General features: G+C 43.3%; 1 protein-coding gene across 10 annotated transcripts in view; it reads right to left on the bottom strand.

Moving 5' to 3' along the window:
- LOC121554984 (1-phosphatidylinositol 3-phosphate 5-kinase-like) overlaps nucleotides 1-25,917 on the bottom strand; it is a 41,225-nt gene extending 15,308 nt beyond the window's left edge. Inside the window, exons 1-20 of one of the 10 annotated variants that reach the window (XM_045212104.1) lie at nucleotides 24,850-24,951; nucleotides 23,391-23,429; nucleotides 22,520-22,710; nucleotides 16,034-16,189; nucleotides 15,537-15,563; nucleotides 14,834-14,943; nucleotides 14,239-14,410; nucleotides 13,355-13,565; nucleotides 12,299-12,325; nucleotides 11,995-12,084; nucleotides 10,455-10,608; nucleotides 10,065-10,222; nucleotides 3,160-3,271; nucleotides 2,806-2,953; nucleotides 1,910-2,077; nucleotides 1,560-1,619; nucleotides 1,199-1,328; nucleotides 658-838; nucleotides 331-405; nucleotides 126-233 (exon numbers count right to left, since the gene is read on the bottom strand). In XM_045212104.1, the coding sequence (XP_045068039.1) occupies nucleotides 126-233; nucleotides 331-405; nucleotides 658-838; nucleotides 1,199-1,328; nucleotides 1,560-1,619; nucleotides 1,910-2,077; nucleotides 2,806-2,953; nucleotides 3,160-3,271; nucleotides 10,065-10,222; nucleotides 10,455-10,608; nucleotides 11,995-12,084; nucleotides 12,299-12,325; nucleotides 13,355-13,565; nucleotides 14,239-14,410; nucleotides 14,834-14,943; nucleotides 15,537-15,563; nucleotides 16,034-16,189; nucleotides 22,520-22,700 (2,268 nt within the window). In that variant the 5' untranslated portion in view covers nucleotides 22,701-22,710; nucleotides 23,391-23,429; nucleotides 24,850-24,951. Of the gene's footprint in view, nucleotides 1-125; nucleotides 234-330; nucleotides 406-657; nucleotides 839-1,198; nucleotides 1,329-1,559; nucleotides 1,620-1,909; nucleotides 2,078-2,805; nucleotides 2,954-3,159; nucleotides 3,272-10,064; nucleotides 10,223-10,454; nucleotides 10,609-11,994; nucleotides 12,085-12,298; nucleotides 12,326-13,354; nucleotides 13,566-14,238; nucleotides 14,411-14,833; nucleotides 14,944-15,536; nucleotides 15,564-16,033; nucleotides 16,190-22,519; nucleotides 22,711-23,390; nucleotides 23,430-24,849; nucleotides 24,952-25,771 lie in introns of those variants that run through there. The other 9 variants (XM_045212097.1, XM_045212098.1, XM_045212101.1 and 6 more) reach the window with 9 other exon arrangements.
- Between the last annotated feature and the right edge of the window lie 669 nt (nucleotides 25,918-26,586).

Genomic DNA, 26,586 nt, shown 5'->3' with positions numbered 1-26,586 from the left:
TTGATTATAAAAGTTATTTGAAATCACACTTGCACCTTGTTATTCTAGCTACATAAATCATTAATGTTTTAAACCAAGATGACAGCTAACCCACAAACCACTGACTCAGTGTCTAACTGGCTGACCTGAAGCACGATGGGGTCAATGCAGGTGAACTTGGTCTCCTCTCTGTAGAGATACTCTATAGAACACTTCAGAAGCAGGATCTTGGGGTTCTTGATGTACGAGTTCATCTAAAATAAGACAAGATAAAATGGTACTTTATGTGTCATCCTGACTGTGTTTACAGGGAGAGATGGTGGTTGTTGTTACAGGGGAGAGGGAACCTACCTTTTTGTGGGCAATGTTCTTTGTACAGACAAAGCCATTCACTACAGCAGAGTCAAATTTCTTCCCTCCAGGAATCTACAAAAACACAAACATAAAAAGAATGAAGGTTAAACGACCGACATTTTGGTCACCTTAAATCAGTCATCAGTCTACTCCTACAGTATGTGCAGTCTACGTAAAGCCAAATGACAAAGACCTGATTCAGAGTTGAGAGAAGTGCAGGCAACTCAGACTTTGTGTAAATCGTTCATTGACGTCAATATGGAGACTTTCGAGGAAAGTCGAGGTAATCACCCAGATTAGAATAGAGCGCTGTCAGTGAGGTACCTTCTTGATGTGAACCAGTTGTCTGATGTCCATGTCATCATCACAGCTGCGAACGTCCGGCCGTACCGTCTGCACCACCTGCCTCACCACGGGAACGATGATGTCACGCCAGGAGAGGGACAGGGACTCGCTGTACAGCAGCTGCTGCAGCAGCGCCATCATGTGGCTGTGGTTGGCAGAGCTGTGGAGAGGGAAGTGAGAGAAGTTAACCATTTTCTTTGCAAGAGAAAACAGCTGTTTTTGGTCAGCATAACATGCAAATTCACCAGCAAAACATTTTACATAACACAGTAGTACACTCTAATTCATACTGAGAGAGCTCTGCTTCATCTAAAGAATGACTCATAAATATGTTCCACTTCAATTCCAGTTCCACTTCAATTCAGTAGGCTAGAGACTAGTCTTTACTTTCCAAACCTCCCACTTTTTACTAGTGTCTAGCATTTCCTGTAGTCCACATACCTATTTAATGAACAAAAAAAAGGGTTGACAAAAACATTTGAGCAACTTTCAAACCTCTAAGTTATCCGACTGTACTCACAGTAGCCTCTCCATTGCCTCCTTCTCTCCATTCTCCTCCCTGAGCTGGTCCAGGGAGCTGTGGTGCCAGCCCAGAGGAGTGAACAGCATCTCCTTAGCCTTCTCTTCCACACGACGGTTAAACAGGGACTCTACAGCACACACAGAGAGAGACACAGAGAGAGAGAGAGAGAGAGAGAGAGAGAGAGAGAGAGAGAGAGAGAGAATGATAGCTTGGTTTACAGCTACAGTACATTATGTCCAGTACCAACTGCTTGTTCAATAGAAAGAATACACAGCTGCTAAAGAGTTCAAAAGTGTACCAACTGCAAAAAAACATCCATAACGAAGCCAGACTTAACTAGGAAGTGGGGAGTTCCTACCTTTGATGAAAGCGTCACTGATGGAGATATTCTGTCCTCTGTCCTCTGAGACCAGGTACTCTGATATAGGAGAGAGAAAGAGGAGAAATGCATCAACCCACAACTCCACCTTCCATAAACGTATACCTGTTATGGGAACTGGCTGAGCAAACAGATAGGTTAAGTTCCTCTTTGTATGCTATGCTATTGCAGATTAAGGTGAATCGATCAAATAAAAGTCTATGTAAAGGCGTTTGCTTTCAGCAAGACAATAGCAACCAATCATTCTAGTGAAGGGGGATAGGACTGGCTGTTCCTGTTTAGGTGGAAGCGATGGGGGTGGGACAGTGTGTGTGTAAGTGGCTCTGTACCTTTCTGCTCCGTGGGGTGCGGGGGTACATAGGGGTACTTGGACTGTTTCTTGATGTGGAAGTTGACGTTGTCCTGCTCCATATTGAGGTTGATGGAGGCAGCAGAGTCACTGTCCACCGCTGACTGGAAACTACTGACTGATGTCCTCTTACTGGGGCTGGATGAGTCTAACGAGGGGGAGGGGGGTGCATTGATTGATTGATTGATTAATTAATTGTTTGATATTTATTAGTCACGTTAAAAACATGTAATTTGTCTTCTTGATGCATAGCAGCATGGATGGGGAGTACACACTAGTTCTAAAGTTCACGAGCTCAGTAGTAAGAGAAATACTAAGAGAAATGTCAGAGACATTACAGAAAGACTCAACTACCTATTGTTTACTCTCAATATTAAAGGCCTAGTGCAGTCAAAAATGTGATTTTCCTGTGTTTTATATATACTTCCACACTATGAGGTTGGAATAATACTGTGAATTTGTGATAATTATGATAACGTCGTTTTAGTGTAAGAGCTGTTTGAAAAGACTGCCTGAAACTTCAGCCTGTTTTGATGGGATTACGTTTTTTGCCTGCCTGCAGACATCACCAGGCGATAAATTGGTTAATAGACCAATAAGAAAGAGTTCCAAACCTCTCTGCAAATAACAGCTAGTTCAGTTTTCCCCTCCTCACTCAAACCACTCCCAGACAGTCCTAACAAAATTCTTGCTTTTTGAACATCTTAATTGAAAACAATCACAGTAAGGTACTTCATTGTTACCCAGAAATGATTTGATATTGAGATAAAAATGGCTTCATTGGACCTTTAAGAAGAAAGCAGACATAGACATGATGTTGGTTGTTGTAAAGTTTAGCCTGAGGGCCAGAGTCACAAGGCATGCTAGGATACGTACTGGGCGTGACGTAGTCATTCTCGTCAGCCACCTGGTCTGTGTCACTGTCGTCAAACTTGATGTCTTTGAACCAGGAGGGTTCGGAGTGTCCCTCAAGAGAGTTGACACTGTCACTGTCAGGAGACGGGGTCTCAGAGAACTCTGTGCTCTGATGAGAAGACAAGAGAACATCATCACCACCACCACTATCTTAATTGAAGTGTGGTGAGCTTTTAGCGCCCGTCGGCTGCAGTGGCATCAACCAAGTGCGTACTGCATAAAGCTGTTGGAGGAGTGGCTACATCTAATAAACCAAGTGGCTACACAGAGAAGCAGGCAGGTGCTTCCCCTTATTCCCGCAAAACAGTATCTCACCTGGAGGGGGCGATAGAGAGCGTACTCATCCCTGAACAGCTGGTCGTGGTGAGTGACACAGTCCAGCCAACGACCGTCTACCACAGCCTGACCAATGGCTATCGCCTGGGCCCTGCAAGAGTGTGAGTGAGTGAGTGAGTGAGTGTGTGTGTGTGTGTGTGTGAGTGTGAGTGTGTGAGAGAGAGAGAGAAAGGTCATGCTCAACATGAGCTCCTGATTTATTTCAGTTCTTTTGTTTTTAGAATGAGATAAACACTGGAATCTAAAAAGAATTCAAGGCAAGAAGTGATGAACAACAACTCTATTAAATCAGAATAGAAAAAAAAGTAACTTTGCGCCTCAAATTAAGAAGTTTTGACTCTCACTAGCTAGCTACACAACAAAAACCTAGCCAGCAGGCTAACAAGCCAGCCTAGCAAGGGGAGTTAATACAACTACATCAAACGACCAAACTGAGTGAGTATATCAAAAAGAAGCACGGACTCCAACTTTAAACATATCTTCTGTTTTTGTGTGTGAAGATCTTTCACTCTTTTTGCTGGTTTTTGAGCTAAACAGGAGCTAGCTAGCAACAGCAGCAGACAAACAAAACTGGTTGCCATAGCAACGGTGCAGCAGAACAGAGCAGCAGCAGCAGTAGTAGCAGAGCCCACAGGCACCATGTCCCCACTCCCCCTCAGCGCTGAGTCCGTTCTCTACCCTCCAGAGGCCAAAAATGACACAACGAGGAAAGCTTTTAAACAGAATCTACTAAAGGGGAGGCCAGAAACCCTTTTCACAGACCTCTATAAAAACGGTGATGTGAGTAATCTAATCTTTCTCACTGACCAGCCAAATGCATGGCGCTCAACAGTCTGCTCTCAATACCCATCCGTAAAGAAAGAGGGAATCTGTAATGGGTGGAAGCTGAAAGTGAAAGAGACAGATGACCCTGACAACAATCAACCTCTACAAGACTGGGACTGTCATGGTGCAAGGTAACCTTAGGCTGTTTGAAACAGACTTTCAGACCATTAAGGAGAGAGCAGAGAGAGAGAAGGACACCACCAGTGACATGCCCTCCCACAAGACAAACTCCACCAGCACCACCCTCACCCCCACTATCCTCACCCAAAAAGGCACATCCAGCACCTCTCTTCCCACCATAGTGGAGGACACGCCACAGGAGGAGAGCGACCCCCTCAGTGCAGAGCAGGCTCAGGCCCTCCTCACCACCATGGCTGCCATGAGGGATCAGTTCACTACACTGGAGGGAGAGGTAGTCCTGCTCAGGGAGAGTGTGAGCAAACAGCAACCAGACATCCACACCTTAGAGGAGCTCCTAACCAAGGTGCGGACAGAGCAGGACAGCAGCCTTGCAACACAGCTGAAAGAAGTTCAGCAAGAGAGAGACGGACTCAAGAGAGAGCTGGCTGATCTAACAAAGGAGGTGAGAGAGCTCCAAAAAGATAGGCAGAGCAGTAATAACAAGCTGACCACACTAAGAGAGGAGCTGCAGGAGAGAAAGAGAACAGAGGACAGACTGCAGGAGCAGCTAGATCACCACTCTATAACCTGCCATCACACAGCAGAGGAGCCCACCAGCCAGGCCTCCCCAGCCCTGCCGGCTGCATGCCTCCCCCCCAGCCCCCAGAACAGCCTCACACTGACAGCGGCACCGGCACAGACCAGCCACACCCCAGCTCCAACACCCACCAGCCCCAACTCTACCCCCTCCAGTCCAGAAGAAACACTGGCTGAGATTGTCCTGTTGATGGACTCAAATGGGAAGTTTGTTCAGGAGAAGAAACTTTTCCCTAGACACAAAACGAGAAAGGTGTGGTGCCCAACAACGCAGATTGCCATGGCGCTGCTTGATAAGGCCCACCTTGGGTCACCAAGCCACATAATCATACACACCGGAAGCAACGACCTGCGTGCTCAGCAGGAGAGGGTGGCGACTTCACTACGGGGAGTGATTGAGAAGGCCTCCGCAATCTTCCCCAACTCAAGGATCATGGTGTCAACCCTTCTACAGAGGAAGGACTTCCACCCTGCCACAATCCAAAGATTAAACGCCAGCCTCTCCCAGGACTGTGCCCTGCGACCCAATGTACACCTGGTCCAACATCCCACCCTCGATCTGGACTGTCTCTATGACCATGTTCACCTGTACAGGGAGACAGTCCCCATCCTTGCTAAGACTCTCAAGGACGTCGCTTTAAACCGCATCCCGACCTCTCCACCCAGGAACAGCGGAGCAATCTCCACCCCCCCGAGATCACCGAGACAACACCCCCGGACCAGTACCCTGGACCCCCAGCCACGGCCACAGCACCACCAACCTCAATGCCCACCACATCCAGCGCAGCACAGACCACCCCAGCCCAGCTTCAGACCCACCCAGACGAGGCCTAACACCCCCCCTCCCCCCACCACAGACCCACACCTGGAGGGAGCCACAGCCTGGCAGACAGAGCTATGCACAAGCTGTGAGAGGAGCAACTGGTCCAGCTCCCACCAACGAAATGAGTGACATCAAACAAATGCTGAATCTACTATGCTCACATGTGATAGGCCGAGGGTCATGGTAAGATGAACACAAGAACTCCACCATCCTCACACTACATCCACCCAAGTGGCATGACACAAATACTATCTTAAATGATAAACAAATCACATTTGCATAATAAGAGTTTACCTTAATTGAAAAATCCTATTTTAATAGTTCTTGTTGGATTGTGAGTGTTTATCTCATTTTGAATGTAAAGAAAAAACAGTTATGAAGTCTTTTTACGTTGCATGTTGGAATTTACAAGGCTTGAAGTCCTCTGCTTTTGGGCTAAAGAGCAGAAACCCAGACTTCCTTAAAGAAATTGATGATGTTGATATTGTAGTACTACAGGAAACATGGTGCATAGGTGATGTTTCCACTGGCTGTCCACTAGGTTATAGGGAGATAATCGTACCATCCACCAAATTAAAAGGAATCACACAGGGCAGAGACTCAGGGGGAATGCTAATATGGTATAAATCTGTACTAACTAATTCAATCGAATTGATCAAAACAGGAGAATTCTTTATCTGGCTAAAAATCAACAAGGAGGCTATCTTAACAGATAACAACGTCTTCCTCTGTGCCACATACATTCCCCCTCAGAGTCACCCTACTTCAATGAAGAGAGTTTCTCCATTCTAGAGGGGGAGATTAGTCACTTTCAGGCCCAAGGCAATGTGCTGGTCTGTGGAGACCTGAATGCTAGAACAGCAGAAGAACTAGACACTATTAACAGTCATGGGGACAAACACCTACCGGGAAGCAACAACCTTTCCCTCCCCACATACCCCCCTAGAAACAACTATGACATTTACATTTTAGTCATTTAGCAGACGCTTTCATCCAGAGCGACTTACAGTTAGCGCATACATTATTTTATCGAACCCACAACCCTGGCATTGCAAACGCCATGCTCTACCAACTGAGCTAACATGCCAAAGTGAAAAACAAAAATGGAGTACAGCTCCTGAAGCTCTGTCGAACACTGGGTCTGTACATAGTCAATGGTAGGTTAAGAGGGGACTCTTTTGGTAGGTACACCTACAGCTCATCCCTTGGCAGCAGTACTGTAGACTACTTCATCACAGACCTTAACACAGAGTCTCTCAGAGCCTTCACAGTCAGCCCACTAACACCTCTCTCTGACCACAGTAAAATCACAGTGTATCTGAAAAGAGCAGAACCCAACCATGAAGCATCACAGCCCAATAAATTACATGGTACTAAACAGACCTATAGATGGAGTGCAAACAGTACAGAAATCTACAAAAAAAAAATACAATCTCTCCTGGACAACTTTTTAGCATTAACATTCTCCTACACCAATGAAGGTATAAATTTGTCCGTTTGGAACATAAACATTATATTTGACAAATTAGCCTCCTTGGCTAATCTTAAGAAACATAAGAGCAAACCAAAAATAATAGATCATGAAAAATGGTTTGATAATGATTGCAAAAATCTAAGAAAGTCATTGAGAAATATATCTAATCAAAAACACAGAGACCCAGACAACAAAAATATACGCCTTCAATATGGGGAAACACTGAAGCAATACAAACACACCCTAAGAACAAAAAAGGAACAGCACATTAGAAATCAGCTAGATGTGATTGAGGAATCCATAGAATCAAACCACTTCTGGGAGAATTGGAATAAATTAAACAAACCTCATAATGAGGAATTGGCTATCCAAAATGGGGATATGTGGAGAAATCACTTTGCAAACCTCTACAGCAATATAACAAAGAGCCCAGAACAACAAGATATACAAGAAAAATGACAAATCCTTGAATCAGCAGTCAAAGACTAGCAGAATCCTGTGGATACCCCAATTACAGAACCAGAATTATTGGAAAAACTTTGCACTCTCCAACCCAAAAAGGCCTGTGGTGCTGATGGTATTTTAAATGAAATGATAAAATATACAGACCACAAATTCAAATTGGCTATACTCAAACTCTTCAACATTATCCTAACTGCAGGTATTTTCCCCGATATTTGGAACCAAGGATTGATCACACCAATTTATAAAAATGGAGACAAATTTGACCCAAATAATTACAGAGGAATTTGCGTTAACAGCAACTTGGGGAAAATTCTCTGCAGTATCATAAACAGCAGACTACATAATTTCCTTGATGAACACAACGTCCTAAGCAGAAGCCAGATTGGATTTGTAAAAAATTATCGTACAACAGACCACATTTACACCCTCCAGACTCTAATTGACAAACAAGTAAATCAAAACAAAGGCAAAATCTACTCGTGTTTTGTAGACTTCAAGAAAGCATTTGATTCAATTTGGCACAAAGGTCTTTTTACAAACTAATAGAAAGTGGTATTGGAGGGAAAACATATGATGTTATTAAATCAATGTACACTAAAAACAAATGTGCGATTAAAATCGGCAACAAGCAAACAGACTTCTTCTCTCAGGGACGTGGAGTGAAACAGGGCTGCCCAATAAGTCCAACACTATTTAACATCTACATTAACGAATTGGCAAAAACATTAGAAGAATCGGCAGCACCTGGTCTCACCCTACACAACACTGAAATCAAGTGTCTGCTGTACGCAGATGACCTGGTGCTAATGTCTCCCACTAAGGAGGGGTTACAGCAGCATCTAGATCATCTGCACAGATTCTGTCAGACCTGGGCCCTGACCGTTAATCTAAAAAAAAAATATATAATGATATTCCAAAAAAGGTCAGGAAATCAGGATGACAAATATAAATTATATTTGGACACAGTTCTATTAGAACACACCAAAAATTACACATACCTAGGACTAAATATCAGCAACACAGGTAGCTTTCACATGGCTGTGAATGAGCTGAGACACAAAGCAAGAAGAGCATTCTATGCCATTAAAATGAATATTAAAATCGAAATTCCAATTAGAATCTGGCTCAAAAATGTCCAATCAGTTATAGAACCAATTGCTCTATATGGCAGCGAAGTATGGGGTCCGCTCTCTAATACTGAATTTACCAAATGGGACAAACATCCAATCGAAATACTGCATGCAGAGTTTTGCAAGACTGTATTGCAAGTGCAAAGAAAAACTCAAAATAACACATGTAGAGCAGAATTGGGCCAATATCCCCTCCTTATTCGAATAGAAAAAAGAGCCATACAATTTTACAACCATCTAAAAACAAGTGACCCCAAAACATTCCATCACACTACTATGTCAAGAGATGAAACAAGAGAAGAGTCCCCTCAGCCAGCTGGTTCTGAGGCTCAGTTCACTAACCAAAACCAACCTCATAGAGCCTCAGGACAGCACTCAGAAAATCTGGCCCAACCAAATCATCACAAAGCAAAAAGAAAAATATATCACCTATTGGAAAGACACCACAAAAAATCAAAGTAAACTTCAATGCTATTTGGCTCTAAACAGACAGTACATGGTGGCAGACTATCTGACCACTGTGACTGATAGAAAACTGAGAAAAACACTGACTAGGTACAGACTCAGTGAGCACAGTCTGGCTATAGAGACCGGTCGTCACAGGCAAACCTGGCTGCCCAGAGAGGACAGGCTGTGCTCACTCTGCCCCCGGGGAGAGGTAGAGACAGAGCTGCATTTCCTATTACACTGTGACAAATACTCAGACCTAAGAGAATCTTTCTTTCCCAAAAGTATCATTCAGTACAAAGAATTTGAAACTATAAAAGAGGAAGAAAAAATCAAATATTTATTGGGTGAAAAGCCAAAATGTGCAATTTTGGCAGCCAAATATGTGTCCTCCTGCCACAACCTGAGGGACAGCCAGTGAAAAGTGTAATGTAATGTCAATAATATTTCCTGTTTTGTTTTGGCTTTCATAGCATGTAATGTGTCTTCTCAGTCATGTTGAGATTGGTTGACTACTATTGCTTTAATGTATTGTTATTCTCATTAATATTGTTGTTGTAGTTGCTGTTAATGGTAATCCCATTTCCACTACTACTATTATTATTGCTGTTGGTCCCACCATTTTTGTTATATGTATACTTTGACAATGTAAGTAATTTTACTTGCCATGTCAATAAAGTCTATTGAATTGAATTGAATTGAGAGAGAGAGAGAGAGAGAGAGAGAGAGAGAGAGAGAGAGAGAGAGAGAGAGAGAGAGAGAGAGAGAGAGAGAGAGAGAGAGACGGGGAGACAGAGTAGAGAAGTGAGAAAGATGGAAGAGCGAGAGAGAGAGAGAGAGAGAGAGAGACGGGGAGACAGTAGAGAAGTGAGAAAGATGGAAGAGCGAGAGAGAGAGAGCGCGAGAGAGAAAAAACATTTACTAACTCATGTAATCGCTGCTTTATACAATAGGATGGTTACTCAGACATCAGTCAGGTAGCCATGATACAGTATGTCTATACCTGGTGGAGATGGTTCCACTCCTCAGCAGCCAGTTGACCAGCTCCTTCCCCACAATGCAGTTGGGGTATGTACGGAGCCAGTAGCGATGGTCCTGGAACTCCATGCCAGTACTGTTGTTACAAATCTTCTTCCACAGGTCTTTGAGCTGGGACGAGTCCTACATGTCATGACAGTCAGTCAGTCAAAAATACGTTTTTATTGTATGCTTTGTCAACAATGGAGTGTAAATTGGAGTGAACAAATATACAGACAGGGCTAGAAAGAGGGAGAGAAAGAGAATAGAGGGAGAGCAAAAGGATGAAATGGAAAGAGGGAGAGAGTGAGAGAAAGGGATACAGAGAGAGATAGAAGGGGAAAGAGGAAAGTAAAGAAATAGATAGCATCCTTACCAGCAGTACCTTCCTCTCCGCTTCGCTGTGGTCAGGTTTGGGCATGGCCATACTGGTCTGGGGGCTCATTGAGCTGTTATAGGAGGGCACCATGGAGGAGCCAGAACGGTCCAGGGACAGGTTGGTCACACTGGCTGACCTAGATAGGACAGGGCTGGCATTACAGGACCGTTACTCAATGGATGGAATTATTTTTTCATTCTGCACCTTATTCACCAGTGTGTGTGTGTGTGTGTGTGTGTGTGTGTGTGCCCAAAATCATGGGCATTAATATGGATTTGATCCCCCTTTGCTGCTAGAACAGCCTCCACTCTTCTGTTGGAACATTTCTGCGGGGACTTGCCTCCATTCGGCCACAAGAGCTTTAGTGAGGTCGGGCACTGATGTTGGGCAATTAGGCCTGGCTCGCAGTCGGCGATCCAATTTATCCTAAAGGTGTTTGATGGGGTTGAGGTCAGGGCTCTGTGCAGGCCAGTCAAGTTCTTCCACACCGATCTCGACAAACCTTTTCTGTATGGACCTCGCTTTGTGCACAGGGACATTGTCATGCTGAAAAGAGGAAAGGGCCTTCCCCCAACTGTTGCCACAAAGTTGGAAGCACAGAATCGTCTAGAATGTCATTGTATGCTGTAGCATTAAGATTTCCCTTCACTGGAACTAAGGGGCCTAGCCCGAACCATGAAAAACATCCCCAGACCATTATTCCTCCTCCAGCAAACTTTACAGTTGGCACTATGCATTGGGGCAGGTAGCGTTCTCTTGGCATCCGCCAAACCCAGATTTGTTCGTCGGACTGCCAGATGGTGAAGCGTGATTCATCACACCAGAGATTGTGTTTCCACTGCTCCAGAGTCCAATGGCAGCGAGCTTTACACCACTCCAGCCGACGCTTGGCATTGCGCATGGTGATCTTAGGCTTGTGTGCGGCTGCTCGGCCATGGAAACTCATTTCATGAAGCTCCCGACAAACAGTTATTGTGCTGACGTTGCTTCCAGAGGCAGTTTGGAACTCGGTAGTGTGTGTTGCAACCGAGGACAGACACTTTTTTCATGCTACGCGCTTCAGCACTCGGCGGTCCCGTTCTGTGAGCTTGTGTGGCCTACAACTTCACGGCTGAGCCGTTGTTGCTCTTAGACATTTCCACTTTACAATAACAGCACTTACAGTTGACCGGGGCAGCTTTAGCATGGCAGAAATTTGACGAACTGACTTGTTGGAAAGGTGCCATCCTATGACAGTGCCACGTTGAAAGTCACTGAGCTCTTCAGTAAGGCCATTCTACTGCCAATGTTTGTCTATGGAGATTGTATGGCTGTGTGCTCAATTTAATACACCTGTCAGCAACGGGTGTGGCTGAAATAGCCGAATGCACTAATTTGAAGGGGTGTCCACATACTTTTGTATATATAGCGTACATCTCTCTCTGTAGGGTGCACCATCAGTGAATACGGCACTAAAATACAAGCCCTAAACTGAGTTGGGAAAAAAACTAGTTGTAAAAGGGTTGTATAAAATGATGGGCCAAAAGCAGACACTCACCGGTTCTTTATTGGGGACTTGCCTCCATCCTCTTGTAGGCCAGCCAGTCTAGAATTCATCCCACTGTTCTGAGACTCCTGGTGAATCAAACTGACACACACACAAACAAATTCATTCCTGAACAAAATCATTTGACTTTGTTGTCCATGTGATACTACCGTAACTTGTTAAGGTAGACGTATGCAGTAGTGTCAATATGGTAGGGCTAGAAGGGTAAAGCTCAACTCAAAAGTAAAAGAAAGCCAAAACTGTTACAAGCTGTCAGAGAAGTTTGAATGGTCATAAAAACAACAGCAGGACTCACTTCTTTCTCATCCCAATGGGAGTTTTTCTACGCCAGGAGAGAAGGGGAAAGATATTTTATTTGAGACATGTCGTTAGGAGCAAGAGTAGCACACTGATGATTGGATCAAAGCGAGTCACATTGTTTAATGGGATGGAATGTTATTAGTGGTAATCAATTACATAATAGCATGCGTTCTCTGACAAAATCAAACAAGGTCTGTCTTTGAAAAACACAATAACCCCAAATATTTTCTTTTCATAATTTGCTTGTTTTCTGCATTGACAATTTGTGATCAGAAAATGGATCAGAAAAATTGCTGAGAAATGGTTTTTAATAAAAGAGATCCAATGAAAGTAGGACCAAGCAGGGAGAAAGAACCCACCCAGTATACAGGGGAAGAAAAGGAAGACAGGCGGAGGGGACAGGAGAAGGATGGAGTGGGCAGGGAGGGAGAGGACAGGACATGGGGGATGAAGAGCGCTTAGTGTGTCTCTCTCCTCTCTCTTCAACTCTGCATTTGGAGGAAAAGACAAAGATGAGAGTAGGGCTACACAGAGAGAAACATGGAGGACATACACAGAGAGAAACATGGAGGACATACACAGAGAGAAACATGGAGGACATACACAGAGAGAAACATGGAGGATATACACAGAGAGAAACATGGAGGACATACACAGAGAGAAACATGGAGGACATACACAGAGAGAAACATGGAGGACATACACAGAGAGAAACATGGAGGACATACACAGAGAGAAACATGGAGGATATACACAGAGAGAAACATGGAGGACATACACAGAGAGAAACAAAACACTGAGGAAAAAGGTGAGGTAGGGGAACGAATAGATGACTAGAATGCATGCATCTTTTGTAGGAGCGGAATGGGACGAATGACTACAGGTCCATGCGAGGGAGGTGTGCATGCCGTAGAGATACACTAAAATGTATTATATATTGTTCTATTTAATTCTGTGGGGCATGCATAGTTCCTCAAAGAGATAAATATATTATTTAAATCTTGATTTCTCTCTATGGTTCCTCTTCTCTCTGTCTCCTCTCTTAGTTCACCTCTGCCAGGTCAGGTCCTCCTCTAGGAAGATGTTGCGGCTGGACTTGCGTCCTCCGACCGGGGTACGAGGCTCGCTGGGTTCCAGGACGCAGACAGAGCTGATGGAGGAGTCAGACGGAGCAGACAGGTCCTCCCCTATGGAGCAAGAGTCTGCAGAGTGGGCGTAGCTCAGAGCAACCTTACGGCAGTAGGTGCAAGCCCGCAGGTCTCCTACCCACAGTAACAATGGAGGGATAGAGAGTGAGAGAGAGAGAGAGAGAGAGAGAGAGAGAGAGAGAGAGAGGTAGGTGACAATGGAGGAAATGAAAGAGACAGAGAGAGGGGAGGAGTCAGTGAGAGGAAGAGCGGGTCCTGCTATGAGCTAGGATGGAGGCAGTATTGTGGTTACTGTGGCGTGGTCACTCCATGGCATGGTTAGGTCACATCTCAGCATCATCAAAGGTTAAACATGTCTCATTGGTCTCAGATTCTCACATCACAGCAATGTTTGGGCTATTTCAAAGGGGTGCTCAAACACTACTGGTCAACCAGTCAACTTACCCAAAATCCAACTTCGCTAACACACACAACCACAGCAGAAAAAACACACACACCATGCTTTGAGTACCCATAGGCCTCTGTACATATAACTCCAGCGGTAGATCTCCTAGAGCTTTCATGCAAGAGATCTAAGTTATAGGTACAACAATGCATACAATGCAGTTTAAACTAGTAGGGCCTGTGGCCTCTCTAACACACTGTGACCCTGATTTGTGAACAACTTTAGAGGCTGTCTCCCCTCTCCTCAGGAGGTCTCTAGGGATTATGATAATGATGCAGGCAGGGAGTGGGCATGGCCCCCACCTACCCACTCCTGTGAGCCTCCCCCCTCCAAAGCACTCACCCGTGTAGCCCATGAACTTGCCAGGGATTTCCTGGTTGCAACAGCGGCTGCAGAAGATCTGTCCGCAGAGCCGGCAGTGGTGGCGGCGGCGGAAGGTGGTGAACTTCTCGTTGCAGTCGTAGCACTCCTTACACTGACTGTCTGGCATCCAGTATTGCTTCAGGTCGCTGTCCTGCAAGCAATCCCAGAGAGTCTGTTTGTAATGTGGCCTTCTTTATTCCACTCTTCTATTAACAACTGTTGTGTTAACTCATGCTGAGGACGTCTTATTAAAGTGTATGGAAATTATGTTTCACTGAAATCAAATGGTCAGATGAAACAATAACCGCCTCCTTTTAAAGAATGAGAGGGGTCTTAACATGTTGTCCTATATTTGGAACAGTTGCCTGTGTGTGACTGTGATGGTTAGCTAGGCTTTATTACTCCATATAAAAACAAACTGCAGTAGAGTAATGGTGAGTAAAACAACAGCAGTGTGTTGTGAGGTACAATAAACAACAGCAACTGTGTAATGGTGTGATGGGCTAATTGGCATGATGGGCTAATTGGTGTGATGGGCTAATTGGCGTGATGGGCTAATTGGCGTGATAGATACCTGGCTCTTTCCCTCCATGATCTCCTTGAGTCTTTTCAGAGCAGTGCGGAGCTGAACAGCCGTACGGGGGTCGTGAGTGACCAGGGGGGTTTCTGATTTCCTACGACCCTCTAGGAGCAAACATGGTGCAAACATTCAGTATCCACTTCATAAAACACACTTCACCTAACCATTCATGGCATGCAAAAGCTCCCTTTTCATGCAAATACAATGCAGAAAGGTAAAGGAGGGACCTCTCCTAAGAGACTGTAGGCAATTAGCCCAATATGGGCATGAAAATGTACAATAAATGTCTACAAGGATTTGCTTTTGATAATGGCAGGTTAGTTTAAAAAGGACGGCACAATAGCACAACAGAAGCTTACCGGTAAACCAGTTACCATAAACTAGACTCTAGTGAACAATTATGGTTCACATGAATAGAATTATACAGATAATGCAATTGAGTAAGAAACCAAAAAGGTAGTATGATGTTAGTTCTTATAATCATTATGCAAACACACACAACTTTCCAAATATCAGTGTTGGCAACAAAACACGAGAAGGCCCTTAATCGATACATGCCAAAAGATAGCTAAATCAACCACACACACCAAAACCACTCAGGTGCTTGGGTTAGCCGCCCACTCTGAAACCAGGTTGTTAAAGTCAAGCACAAAACCATTTTAGAGATCTTAGCAAACACAGTATAGAAGGCCCTCACCCTCACCCGGCCATAATGGCCAGTCCACTGCAAAAAGAAAAGACATACATCAGCGTTTTGAATGGATGTCAGGTTACTCACATTGTACATCCATTCTACTTCGCGCCTCTCTATGTTAAAACGAATGTCAATGTCAAGAATGTATATCCCTCACAGCTATACAATACAACTGTGGGGTAATATAAGAAATAGTCCAAACACACAGTCCATCCTCTCCTCAATGCATCTGGCAAGTCTCTCCTCTACACTTGATTAGGGGTCACCTCTTAGGTGAAATCACGACTAGTCACATCAATTTGTTAAGGGTGAAACTGATACTTTCACCATCATTGTCAGGTCAGAGATAATGCAATCACTCAAAATGTAAACGTTTTAAAGAATCACTGTTGGAAGAGGATAGGTTGGCTTACAACTGTGAAACAACTGCAGCATTGGACATACACTGTATATGTCCCTCCTGTGGCCTTAGTATGAGTAGGAATGTGTCTGTGTGTTACCTGAGGTGGTGGATGTTCTACGGAGCAGGTTGGGGTGTTGTTTCCTATGGGTCCCAGAGCCGTGGGTGGAGTGTGCTGGGCTGGTCCAGTTCCTACGCTCCCTAGTGGATGATGTCACATCAGGTTTCTCTGTCACTGGGGGTGGCCGCCCCTCCTCTGTACACACAGACCAATCAGAACATATCATTTAAGGTCAATAAACATCATCACACCTACCCATGAAGACAAAGCTGTATACTGTAGTATGACATTTGGAATCTTTATAAACATGTCATACTACAAACATGACAACGCTTTATACCTCTGTAGTACATTCCTACCCACAAACAACCATTGGTGTGTCAAATCAGTACTCCTATTTTACCAACACAAATGTAACTTTAAATAAGAGATGAAGTATGTTGTGTCTAATAAGAGGAGCAAACCATGGCTACTGTATACATTGCTCTCTCTACTAATCCAATCAGAATTGAATCGCCATCTTATAATAACAGAGGAATTTAAAGAATGTGAATACTGTGCATAGAATATTTGGTCCCGCATTATTTTAAGTGCATCTTATGAAGGCTTCATAAAGCATTCATATAGGCTTTATAACCACTGCATAAATGGGTCACAAATCATCTATAACTGTATTTCATGCTCTATAAAAGATTAACAAAGGTGAACAAATAAATTGAAGGTTATGTCACATAGGGGTGGGCGGTATACTGGAATACCTGTATGACGTTGTGCCATGATATGGATTTTGCCATATCGTGCATATCATGATAATTAAATTAAATAAAGCGTTTTTGTTTTGTTCAAAATTTCAGTCGAGTGATACAGCCTAGTGGGCTAGTTCAAATTGTTTAATTTTACTAGAAACATAGTCTTTTTTAGCAAAGAAAAAAACTAGAAGCATGGACGTTACACGCAATCTGCCTGCCAATCAAAGTCAACAAACAAGCATGCGCAACTGCAGAGTAAGCAAACATTTAGTGAAGTAAACCCCTTTCGTAGGTAAAAGTGTCAGAAAATAATGCTATTGAGGTTGATTTGCAGGATGACGAAGAATTGGTCCGAAAAAAGGGGGCCTGCTCTGTCGTTTGGAACTGGTTTGGCTTTAAGATATCCGACCTCGACCAACAAACAGTACTGTGTAAGTTGTGTCGACGCATTGTGCTAGCCAAAGGCAAACAGTACTGTGTAAATTGTGTCGACGCATTGTGCTAGCCAAAGGCAAACAGTACTGTGTAAATTGTGTCGACGCATTGTGCTAGCCAAAGGCAAACAGTACTGTGTAAATTGTGTCGACGCATTGTGCTAGCCAAAGGCAAACAGTACTGTGTAAATTGTGTCGACGCATTGTGCTAGCCAAAGGCAAACAGTACTGTGTAAATTGTGTCGACGCATTGTGCTAGCCAAAGGCAAACAGTACTGTGTAAATTGTGTCGACGCATTGTGCTAGCCAAAGGCAAACAGTACTGTGTAAATTGTGTCGACGCATTGTGCTAGCCAAAGGCAAACAGTACTGTGTAAATTGTGTCGACGCATTGTGCTAGCCAAAGGCAAACAGTACTGTGTAAATTGTGTCGACGCATTGTGCTAGCCAAAGGCAAACAGTACTGTGTAAATTGTGTCGACGCATTGTGCTAGCCAAAGGCAAACAGTACTGTGTAAATTGTGTCGACGCATTGTGCTAGCCAAAGGCAAACAGTACTGTGTAAATTGTGTCGACGCATTGTGCTAGCCAAAGGCAAACAGTACTGTGTAAATTGTGTCGACGCATTGTGCTAGCCAAAGGCAAACAGTACTGTGTAAATTGTGTCGACGCATTGTGCTAGCCAAAGGCAAACAGTACTGTGTAAATTGTGGAGACGCATTGTGCTAGCCAAAGGCAAACAGTACTGTGTAAGTTGTGGAGACGCATTGTGCTAGCCAAAGGCAAACAGTACTGTGTAAGTTGTGGAGACGCATTGTGCTAGCCAAAGGCAAACAGTACTGTGTAAGTTGTGGAGACGCATTGTGCTAGCCAAAGGCAAACAGTACTGTGTAAGTTGTGGAGACGCATTGTGCTAGCCAAAGGCAAACAGTACTGTGTAAGTTGTGGAGACGCATTGTGCTAGCCAAAGGCAAACAGTACTGTGTAGGTTGTGGTCGACGCATTGTGCTAGCCAAAGGCAAACAGTACTGTGTAAATTGTGTCGACGCATTGTGCTAGCCAAAGGCAAACAGTACTGTGTAAATTGTGTCGACGCATTGTGCTAGCCAAAGGCAAACAGTACTGTGTAAATTGTGTCGACGCATTGTGCTAGCCAAAGGCAAACAGTACTGTGTGTAAATTGTGTCGACGCATTGTGCTAGCCAAAGGCAAACAGTACTGTGTAAATTGTGTCGACGCATTGTGCTAGCCAAAGGCAAACAGTACTGTGTAAATTGTGTCGACGCATTGTGCTAGCCAAAGGCAAACAGTACTGTGTAAATTGTGTCGACGCATTGTGCTAGCCAAAGGCAAACAGTACTGTGTAAATTGTGTCGACGCATTGTGCCAGCTAAAGGCAAACAGTACTGTGTAAATTGTGTCGACGCATTGTGCTAGCCAAAGGCAAACAGTACTGTGTAAATTGTGTCGACGCATTGTGCTAGCCAAAGGCAAACAGTACTGTGTAAATTGTGTCGACGCATTGTGCCAGCTAAAGGCAAACAGTACTGTGTAAATTGTGTCGACGCATTGTGCTAGCCAAAGGCAAACAGTACTGTGTAAATTGTGTCGACGCATTGTGCTAGCCAAAGGCAAACAGTACTGTGTAAGTTGTGGAGACGCATTGTGCTAGCCAAAGGCAAACAGTACTGTGTAAGTTGTGGAGACGCATTGTGCTAGCCAAAGGCAAACAGTACTGTGTAGGTTGTGGAGACGCATTGTGCTAGCCAAAGGCAAACAGTACTGTGTAAGTTGTGGAGACGCATTGTGCTAGCCAAAGGCAAACAGTACTGTGTAGGTTGTGGAGACGCATTGTGCCAAAGGTGGAAACACCAGCATTTTTTTTCACCACCTGAAAACCCTGCATGTGCGCGAATATGAAGAATCTACCAGAATGCGTGCAACAAACCCCCGGAGCAGCGGAGCAAGTCACAAGACATCTTCAAGCCAGACCCGCACTCAGCTGTCACTCAAGGCATCATTCGTTAGTGGTACTCCCTATGACAAGAAGAGCAAGAAGTGGAATGTCATAACGAGTGCATTTACGTTTCACATAGCGAAAGACATGGAACCAATTCAAACTGTGGAGAAAGACGGTTTCAGAAAGTTGATTTGAGATCTAGACCCAAGATACGAGATCCCGAGCGGTAAATACTTCAGTAAAACATGTCTGCCAGAACTCTACACATAATGTCGGGACAGAGGTGCCAACGAAATCCGTAACGCTGGATTCTTCTCTACCATTGCCGATTTATGGTCAAGCCGGACCCACAGAGCCATACATTAGCCTCACGATTCATTACATTGACGACAACTGGAAGCTGCAAAGCAAATGTCTTCAGACCTTTTATTTCCCTGACGACCACACCGGAGAAATAATTGCAGCTGGGCTGAGGGAGGCAATTTCAACAACAACATAAAATGCAGAATAACTATTGTATTCCTCATCTCCTCTGTTTAAAGTTAGAGCTGACTACACTGCCTGATCCTTATACGTTAAGCCGGATATATACAGCTATGCAAATCTAGAATATTTGTAATTTGTAAATGTGTGCAATATCCAAACATTACATGGATTACATTGCTTTTATTTATAATTGATACATTAGCCTATGGTTTCAATATATGCATCTATCCTCTCTCTTTCAATAATAAATAGCCTACTCAATAAATTATCCAGTTTTCTAAAGCAACATAGCTCTCTTAATCACAACAGTTGTTTGTAAATCTATAGATGGATTACATTTGTAATAATTTACATTTATATTTTAGACATTTAGCAGATGCTCTTATCCAGAGCGACTTTATTTTTCATACTGGCCCCCCGTGGGAATCGAACCCACAACCCTGGCGTTGCAAACGCCATGCTCTACCAACTGAGCTACATCCCTGCCGGCCATTCCCTCCCCTACTCTGGACGACGCTGGGCCAATTGTGCACCGCCCCATGGGTCTCCCGGTCACGGACGGCTACGACAGAGCCTGGATTCGAACCAGGATCTCTAGTGCAGTGCCTTAGATCACTGTCCATGCTGTAAATTGTTGTAATTACAGTAGATGCTATGTTATTTCTATTGAATAATTGTGATTAATATGTAATTATTTTTCACCTTTTTATTTCCTGGGCCATAGGAGTGTGCAAGAAAGTGGTCAGCACATTTTCCTATAGTTGGAAGAAGCAGAAGGCCCTGACAAGTGCACAGGATAAACTAAGCCTGCCCCTCCACAAGCTCATCACAGAATCCCCGACAAGGCGGGGATCTCGACTGCAGATGATGGAAAGAGTCCTGGAGCAGGAAAAGGCCATCACACAAGTCCTGGCAGCAGGCAAAAAAACACGGCACCTTGCACCCTCCTGGCAAGACATTGATATCTTTGAATCTATCATGGCAGCACTTAAGCCCCTCCAGGATTTCACAGATGCCTTGTCAGGAGACATATATGTGAGTGTGTCCTATCTGAAGCCGGTCCTCCATTTGTTCAAGACGGAGGTTCTGAAATCAAATGAGGGCAAAGCCAAACTGACCGGAGAGATTAAGATGAGGGTCCTCAATTACCTGAATGACAAATACACCGACCCTGAAACAGATGAGCTGCTCACCATGGCTATCTTTCTGGACCCAAGGTTCAAGACCACCTACATGACTACTGAGAAGCTGGTGGAGGTGAAGGTGAGAGCTGCCTCCGAGACAGAAGCCCTCCTGGTAGGGAACACAACAGTGGGAGACTTCTCTTTTTAAGAGGACCAGAGTGAGATAGAGAAAGGAGCTGCCACTGCTCCACAATCAGCAATGAAGTACAAGAAGAGCCTTGGGAGCTTCTTTAAGAAAACCAGTATTGCACCTGCCTTAAGAACCCAGAGACAGGTCATCGAGCAAGAGCTGGACAGCTACACTGATGGCAGCAGACAGTGAGGCTGATCCTTTGGAGTGGTGACGAGTTCACGCATCGAACTTCCCACAATTGAGTTGTCTGACAAATAAATAATTATGCATCCCTGCCACAAGTTCACCCTCTGAGAGAGCATTTAGCACTGGGGGCAATGTGGTCACATGCCACAGGGCAACTTTGAAGCCAGAAACTGTCAATAGACTGATGTTCCTGGCACGGAACTTGTGAAGAGGGAGGCAGTGAATTGTTATATGCTAACTGAGAAACATACAGACTGTCTGGTTAATGCTTGAAGTTAATTTGAAAAGGTTTACAACTTGAATTCATAATGACTGGTGTTATATGAAAAAAGACTGCACTTCTTATATTTGGCAGGAAAAAGTTTACATCCTGAGTACTTTAAATATTTTTTTTATAAAATGTTACTGCATATTTATTTAACTCATATACCTTTGTTTATGTTTCATGTTTGCACAGGTTTACCACAGAAGTAAAACAAATAATAATTTAAAAAATGTGCAATGCCCCCTTTCTTTAAGGTTAAAAGCAATATTTAGTCATTTATTAACTTTGAAGGGCTCATAAAATGTTAAAACATTTTTATACAGTATATCGTGATATTATATCGTTATCGTCCGGACAGTGGAAAATATCGTGGTATGAATTTTTTTCCATATCGCCCACCCCTAATGTCACACAGTTATGCCACCTTATGAATCTTTATAGAGCATGATATACGGTTATAGATTATTCGTGAAACATCTATGTAGTGCTTATGAAGCCTATATGAATGCTTTATGACGCCTTCATAAGTTGCACTTCAAATAAAGCAGGACAGAATATTTAAACGCTCCAGGCTCCGGTATGTGAGCAGAGCTCTGTTGCCTTGGTGAGGGGCCTGCCAGTGAGGGCAGGGCCTGAAGAGAGGGCGACACATGATGGCCTATGTGGTTGAAAGGCCCCCTCCTGGCACCTATCCAACATTCTATCACATTACCTCACAGGACATGGGCTCTGCTCTGAGCTGCATTCCGTTCCATTCTGTTTCCTCAAACCAATTCTGACTGTAAACCAGGCTGGTGGTCAAGGCTACAGAAGTACCTTTCCCTGCATCCTAGGGGACAGTACAGTTGCCTAGACTGTACAGTACTGCAAATTATAGGCTGCTATAGGTTACTCCACAGAATGAGAAATAATAAGAGCAGTGTGACAAAACAACATTAAGCTATTAATAAACGTCCTTGTGGTTAATAGAGAATGTGCTCCCCTCTGACTCAATCATTTTGTCTTGTCTCTTCATCGTAATGCATAGGCTTACAAGAAGATGAACATTTCAAATGACTGTCAAGTCAACAATCTCAAAACAATCTATGTGTGTGTGTTTGTGTGTGTGTGTATGATCTTGGTAATGACCTTTGTTGAAGCGGAACAGGTTGACGAAGGAGCTGTAGGCTGATCGGAGCGGAGGCTCGTCCAGCTCTGGAGTCAGGGGTTTGAAGTGTGTCAGGTGGGATGGGCTGCCAGGGGAGATGGGAGGCTCCACACTGCAATCCAGTGTAGAGGACGAGGAGGAGGATTTGTCATCAGCAGCCATGTCACTGCTCCTGTTGGAAAGACAAATGATCTCTTGGTGAGACCAGAACATTGCGGTCACGTCATGGTGATCTTCTGCTTGACCATGTGATGACAACTAGGCCTAAACAGTGCCATTGCCTACTTTACATTTCAATGAGCTACACTTTAATTGATATTCAAACCATTACTTTTGACCTACATTTTACCTGTGGTAGTTCTAAATAAGTCCTGTCCTCAGTAGTTTAACTGGGCTGTGAGTTGATCGTTTGAAGCTGATACTTCAGCTATTTAACGTTCAGTTCCTCTGTCTCTCCTTTCAGACACTTACCATCATACCCATTTAGTCATTTTCTTGTGAACCAACCCCATAAACAGAATTGGAACTACTGTTCTTACTAGTCTCCATTAAATGATGTTCCATCTTCTAGGGCAGTGAAACAACTTCACCACTTATGCTCAACTTCATTGAGCCTGTCACAGCAACAGTATATTACACATCATCTTGGTTTATAAACTACAGTACTCAAAACCATTATGTGATTTTATTTGACCATGGGAAAAAAGTTACTGCAAATATACAGCAATGCTGGTTTGATCGAATTGCACCTTTAGCTTACTAGGTAGAACATAATCCTAAGGAAGTCATTGAGTGCAGAACGGCCCAGAGCAGTAGTGATTGTGTTGTGAACTGCATGTTTCACAGGCTTACCCTCAGAGGAGGCACATGATTCTTCTCACTCTCACCCTACTTTGTAACATAGCAAACAGGAAAGAAACAGGAAGGAAGGCAGAGACGTTAGCCTACGAGCAGAAAGGGAAGAAAGTGGGATAGAATAGAATTTATTCGATTTATTGTGATTTTTTGACACTTCTTAGTTCTAAGGTTCTATCTGCAAAAAGATGATTCTGAGATGACTGGCTTTAAAGATCCAAACCCTCATTGGTTTGAATGGTGTCAACAATTTTTATGTTGTATTCTTTTAAACTTAACAACATGAATTTGGGTATTTAGAGTACTATAAAAGGTAGAGAACATTGAACAGAACAAGTCCATGTCAATAACTCAATTTTGACAAAAATGTAGATAGAACCTTAGAGTCCCAAGCTCTCGAATTGTTGACTTGGAGTGGTCCAGGAGTACAACTGCTGCAGTCGACCTACCATGATCCACGAATGCAAACCAACACCAGCTTATATCTGGTTGAGTATAAATACAGTACAACATAGTTATTTCTGTATCTTGTATATTTCTCTCTTCAAATAATGGTGTTCAAGGGCAAGAACAAGTGATTTAGACTAGCCTACTTAGTAGAACATATGTCCTATTAAAGTCATGTCAACAACAAGCATCCTCTACCACTGAGCTGATGAACTTATCACTGCATAAGTCCAGAACATGCAAATTAGACAAAAAGTACTGTTTGATAAAAACAACGGAATTTGTACTTGCAATAAATGTAATATCTCACTTTTGCTGTTTTCGTCATCAAACGAAGATAAACTGTTGCTCTTAACAGCAGTAAGAGAAGTAGCTACCACTGGCGGAGGGATGGACCGGAGGAAAATGACAACCTCACCAGAATGTTTTCCTCCATGTCATGTGACCACTAACGTTAGGCCTATGATGACAGCTGAGATAGCTAATGCTGCGTTCAAGTGCTAGTCGGAACTAGGAAACTCTGAAATGTCCGACTTGCTAACTGGTTGTAGTTATACACGAGCCGCGTTCAAACACCCGCTTCAGCTAAGGATGATAATGTGTGTAAACTAGCTACATAGCCATACTGTTAGTGTATAGCTAATACTGCTAGCTAACTGACTATTGTTAAGAGTAACACCTGTGGTAACACAACTAACTAGTTATCATCGCCATGCAAGAAGACAAACATAAATCAACCCACCAATAACCACTGTAAAGAAGTACCATGCAGATCTAAATCCATTAACTTAATAACTCATATAGCTACAGTAGCAGCCGAACAGACTCTAAAGCTTGCCCAAGAATGTTAGCGTCTATGAATGGGGTACTGTATATCTAGCTAGCTAGCTTTCTGATTAAGTGCCCGGCGAGTCAGTGAGCTAGCAAGCGAGATAGCAGGTCCACTGAAGTTAGATAAATGAAGGAGTGAACACTCATAACTGAATTTCGACTAAATAACACAAATTACCTGTGTGTTGGTCTCAATGTACATCCCTGTATGAATAAAGTTTATTAGGTAAATTCCTGCGAAGTCGAGCAGCCGCCCTATCTTCCCAAAAGCACAGTACCCGCCGAGCCAGACAGGATGAGTCGAGAGTCGATTGAACAGTTGTGATCACGAGACAAGGCTGCGCCCACTTCTTCTTCTTCGTTGTGTTTTACGGCAGAATGAAAATAAAAGATCCCAAAATACTAAAATTATGTGGATAAAAATACTCAACTCATACTGACTACCACATAGTCACTCAACATGCTCCTTGCCTCTACTGTTAAAATCAATAATCTATGTCTGATCCCTACACAGGCTCAGGAGCCTGGGAGGGCAGCAAATCTTCTGTAGTTTATAACCCTTACAACTATTCAGCTGTGAACAGTGGTGTAAAGTACTTAAGTAAAAATACTTTATATTTAAAACCAAATACTTTTAGACTTTTACTCAAATAGTATTTTACTGGGTGATTTTCACTTTTACTTGAGTCATTTTCTATTAAGGTATCTTTACTTTTACTCAAGTATGACAATCGGGTACTTTTCCACCACTGGCTGTGAATTCCTGAGCCGTGCTGTTTATCACAGTTGCAATGAACGCCACAAAATCCACTTTCTTTACATAAAGTATGTCTGGTTCTCTTGGTTGACAAACATTCACTATGGACTGTGGTGCATCCACAACCATCTCTTCAACACTAGTGTCACTTTCTCTAACAATTCTAACGACTTCATCAATTCACATGAAGATTCTCTCAAGCACTTTCAGAAAACATTGACGTTAGTGTGGAAACGTTAGTATAGCTGAGTTTGTTACTTGTGGAACAGTGTTAGCTCCCTTTCATTGTGAAATACGTTTGTTTATTCAGAACATTGCTTGAGTTAAGCCAAATATAACCAACCTGAGCCTGGCTATTATGTTGTTGTAGGCCAGGAGCCAGGAGCGCACTGAGTCCATCTCTATAACAGTTGTTTCTCCATTGACTTCAAAGAGTGAATTAATTCTAAACAACTCCTTTTCTGGTCAGCCCTTCTATAATTCCAACCATGAGACATCGCAACCTTTTTCTATGTGACTGTCACGTGAACTCAGTTCATAGTCATCCTTGAATGCCTCTAAGGAAATGAGTCATATGGGTTAATGATTCAGTGCTTTCAGCTATTGACTGTTGAGTGGTTTGTATTTATTCTTTATAGTATACAGTCTATGGGTCCAGTACCAAACACAACAGGTGAGTATAGAGGGGCTACATATATAAAGATGCATGAAGACCAAACCTTTTTTGTGTACATACACCTTAGCCAAATACGTTTAAACTCAGTTTTTCACAATTCATGACATTTAATCCTAGTAAAAATTCCCTGTCTTAGGTCAGTTAGGATCACCACTTCATTTTAAGAATGTGAAATGTCAGAATAATAGTAGAGAGAATTATTTATTTCAGCTTTTATTTCTTTCATTACATTCCCAGTGGGTCAGAAGTTTACATACACTCAATTAGTATTTGGTGGCATTGCCTTTAAATTGTTTAACTTGGGTCAAACGTTTCAGGTAGCCTTCCACAAGCTTCCCACAATAACTTGGGTGAATTTTGGCCCATTCCTCCTGACAGAGCTGGTGTAACTGAGTCAGGTTTGTAGGCCTCCTTGATCGCACACGCTTTTTCAGTTCTGCCCACACATTTTCTATAGGATTGAGGTCAGGGCTTTGTGATGG

This window comes from Coregonus clupeaformis, chromosome 40 (assembly GCF_020615455.1).
Source record: "Coregonus clupeaformis isolate EN_2021a chromosome 40, ASM2061545v1, whole genome shotgun sequence".
Lineage (NCBI taxonomy): Eukaryota > Metazoa > Chordata > Actinopteri > Salmoniformes > Salmonidae > Coregonus > Coregonus clupeaformis.
This window is presented reverse-complemented; position numbering and strand designations above follow the sequence as displayed.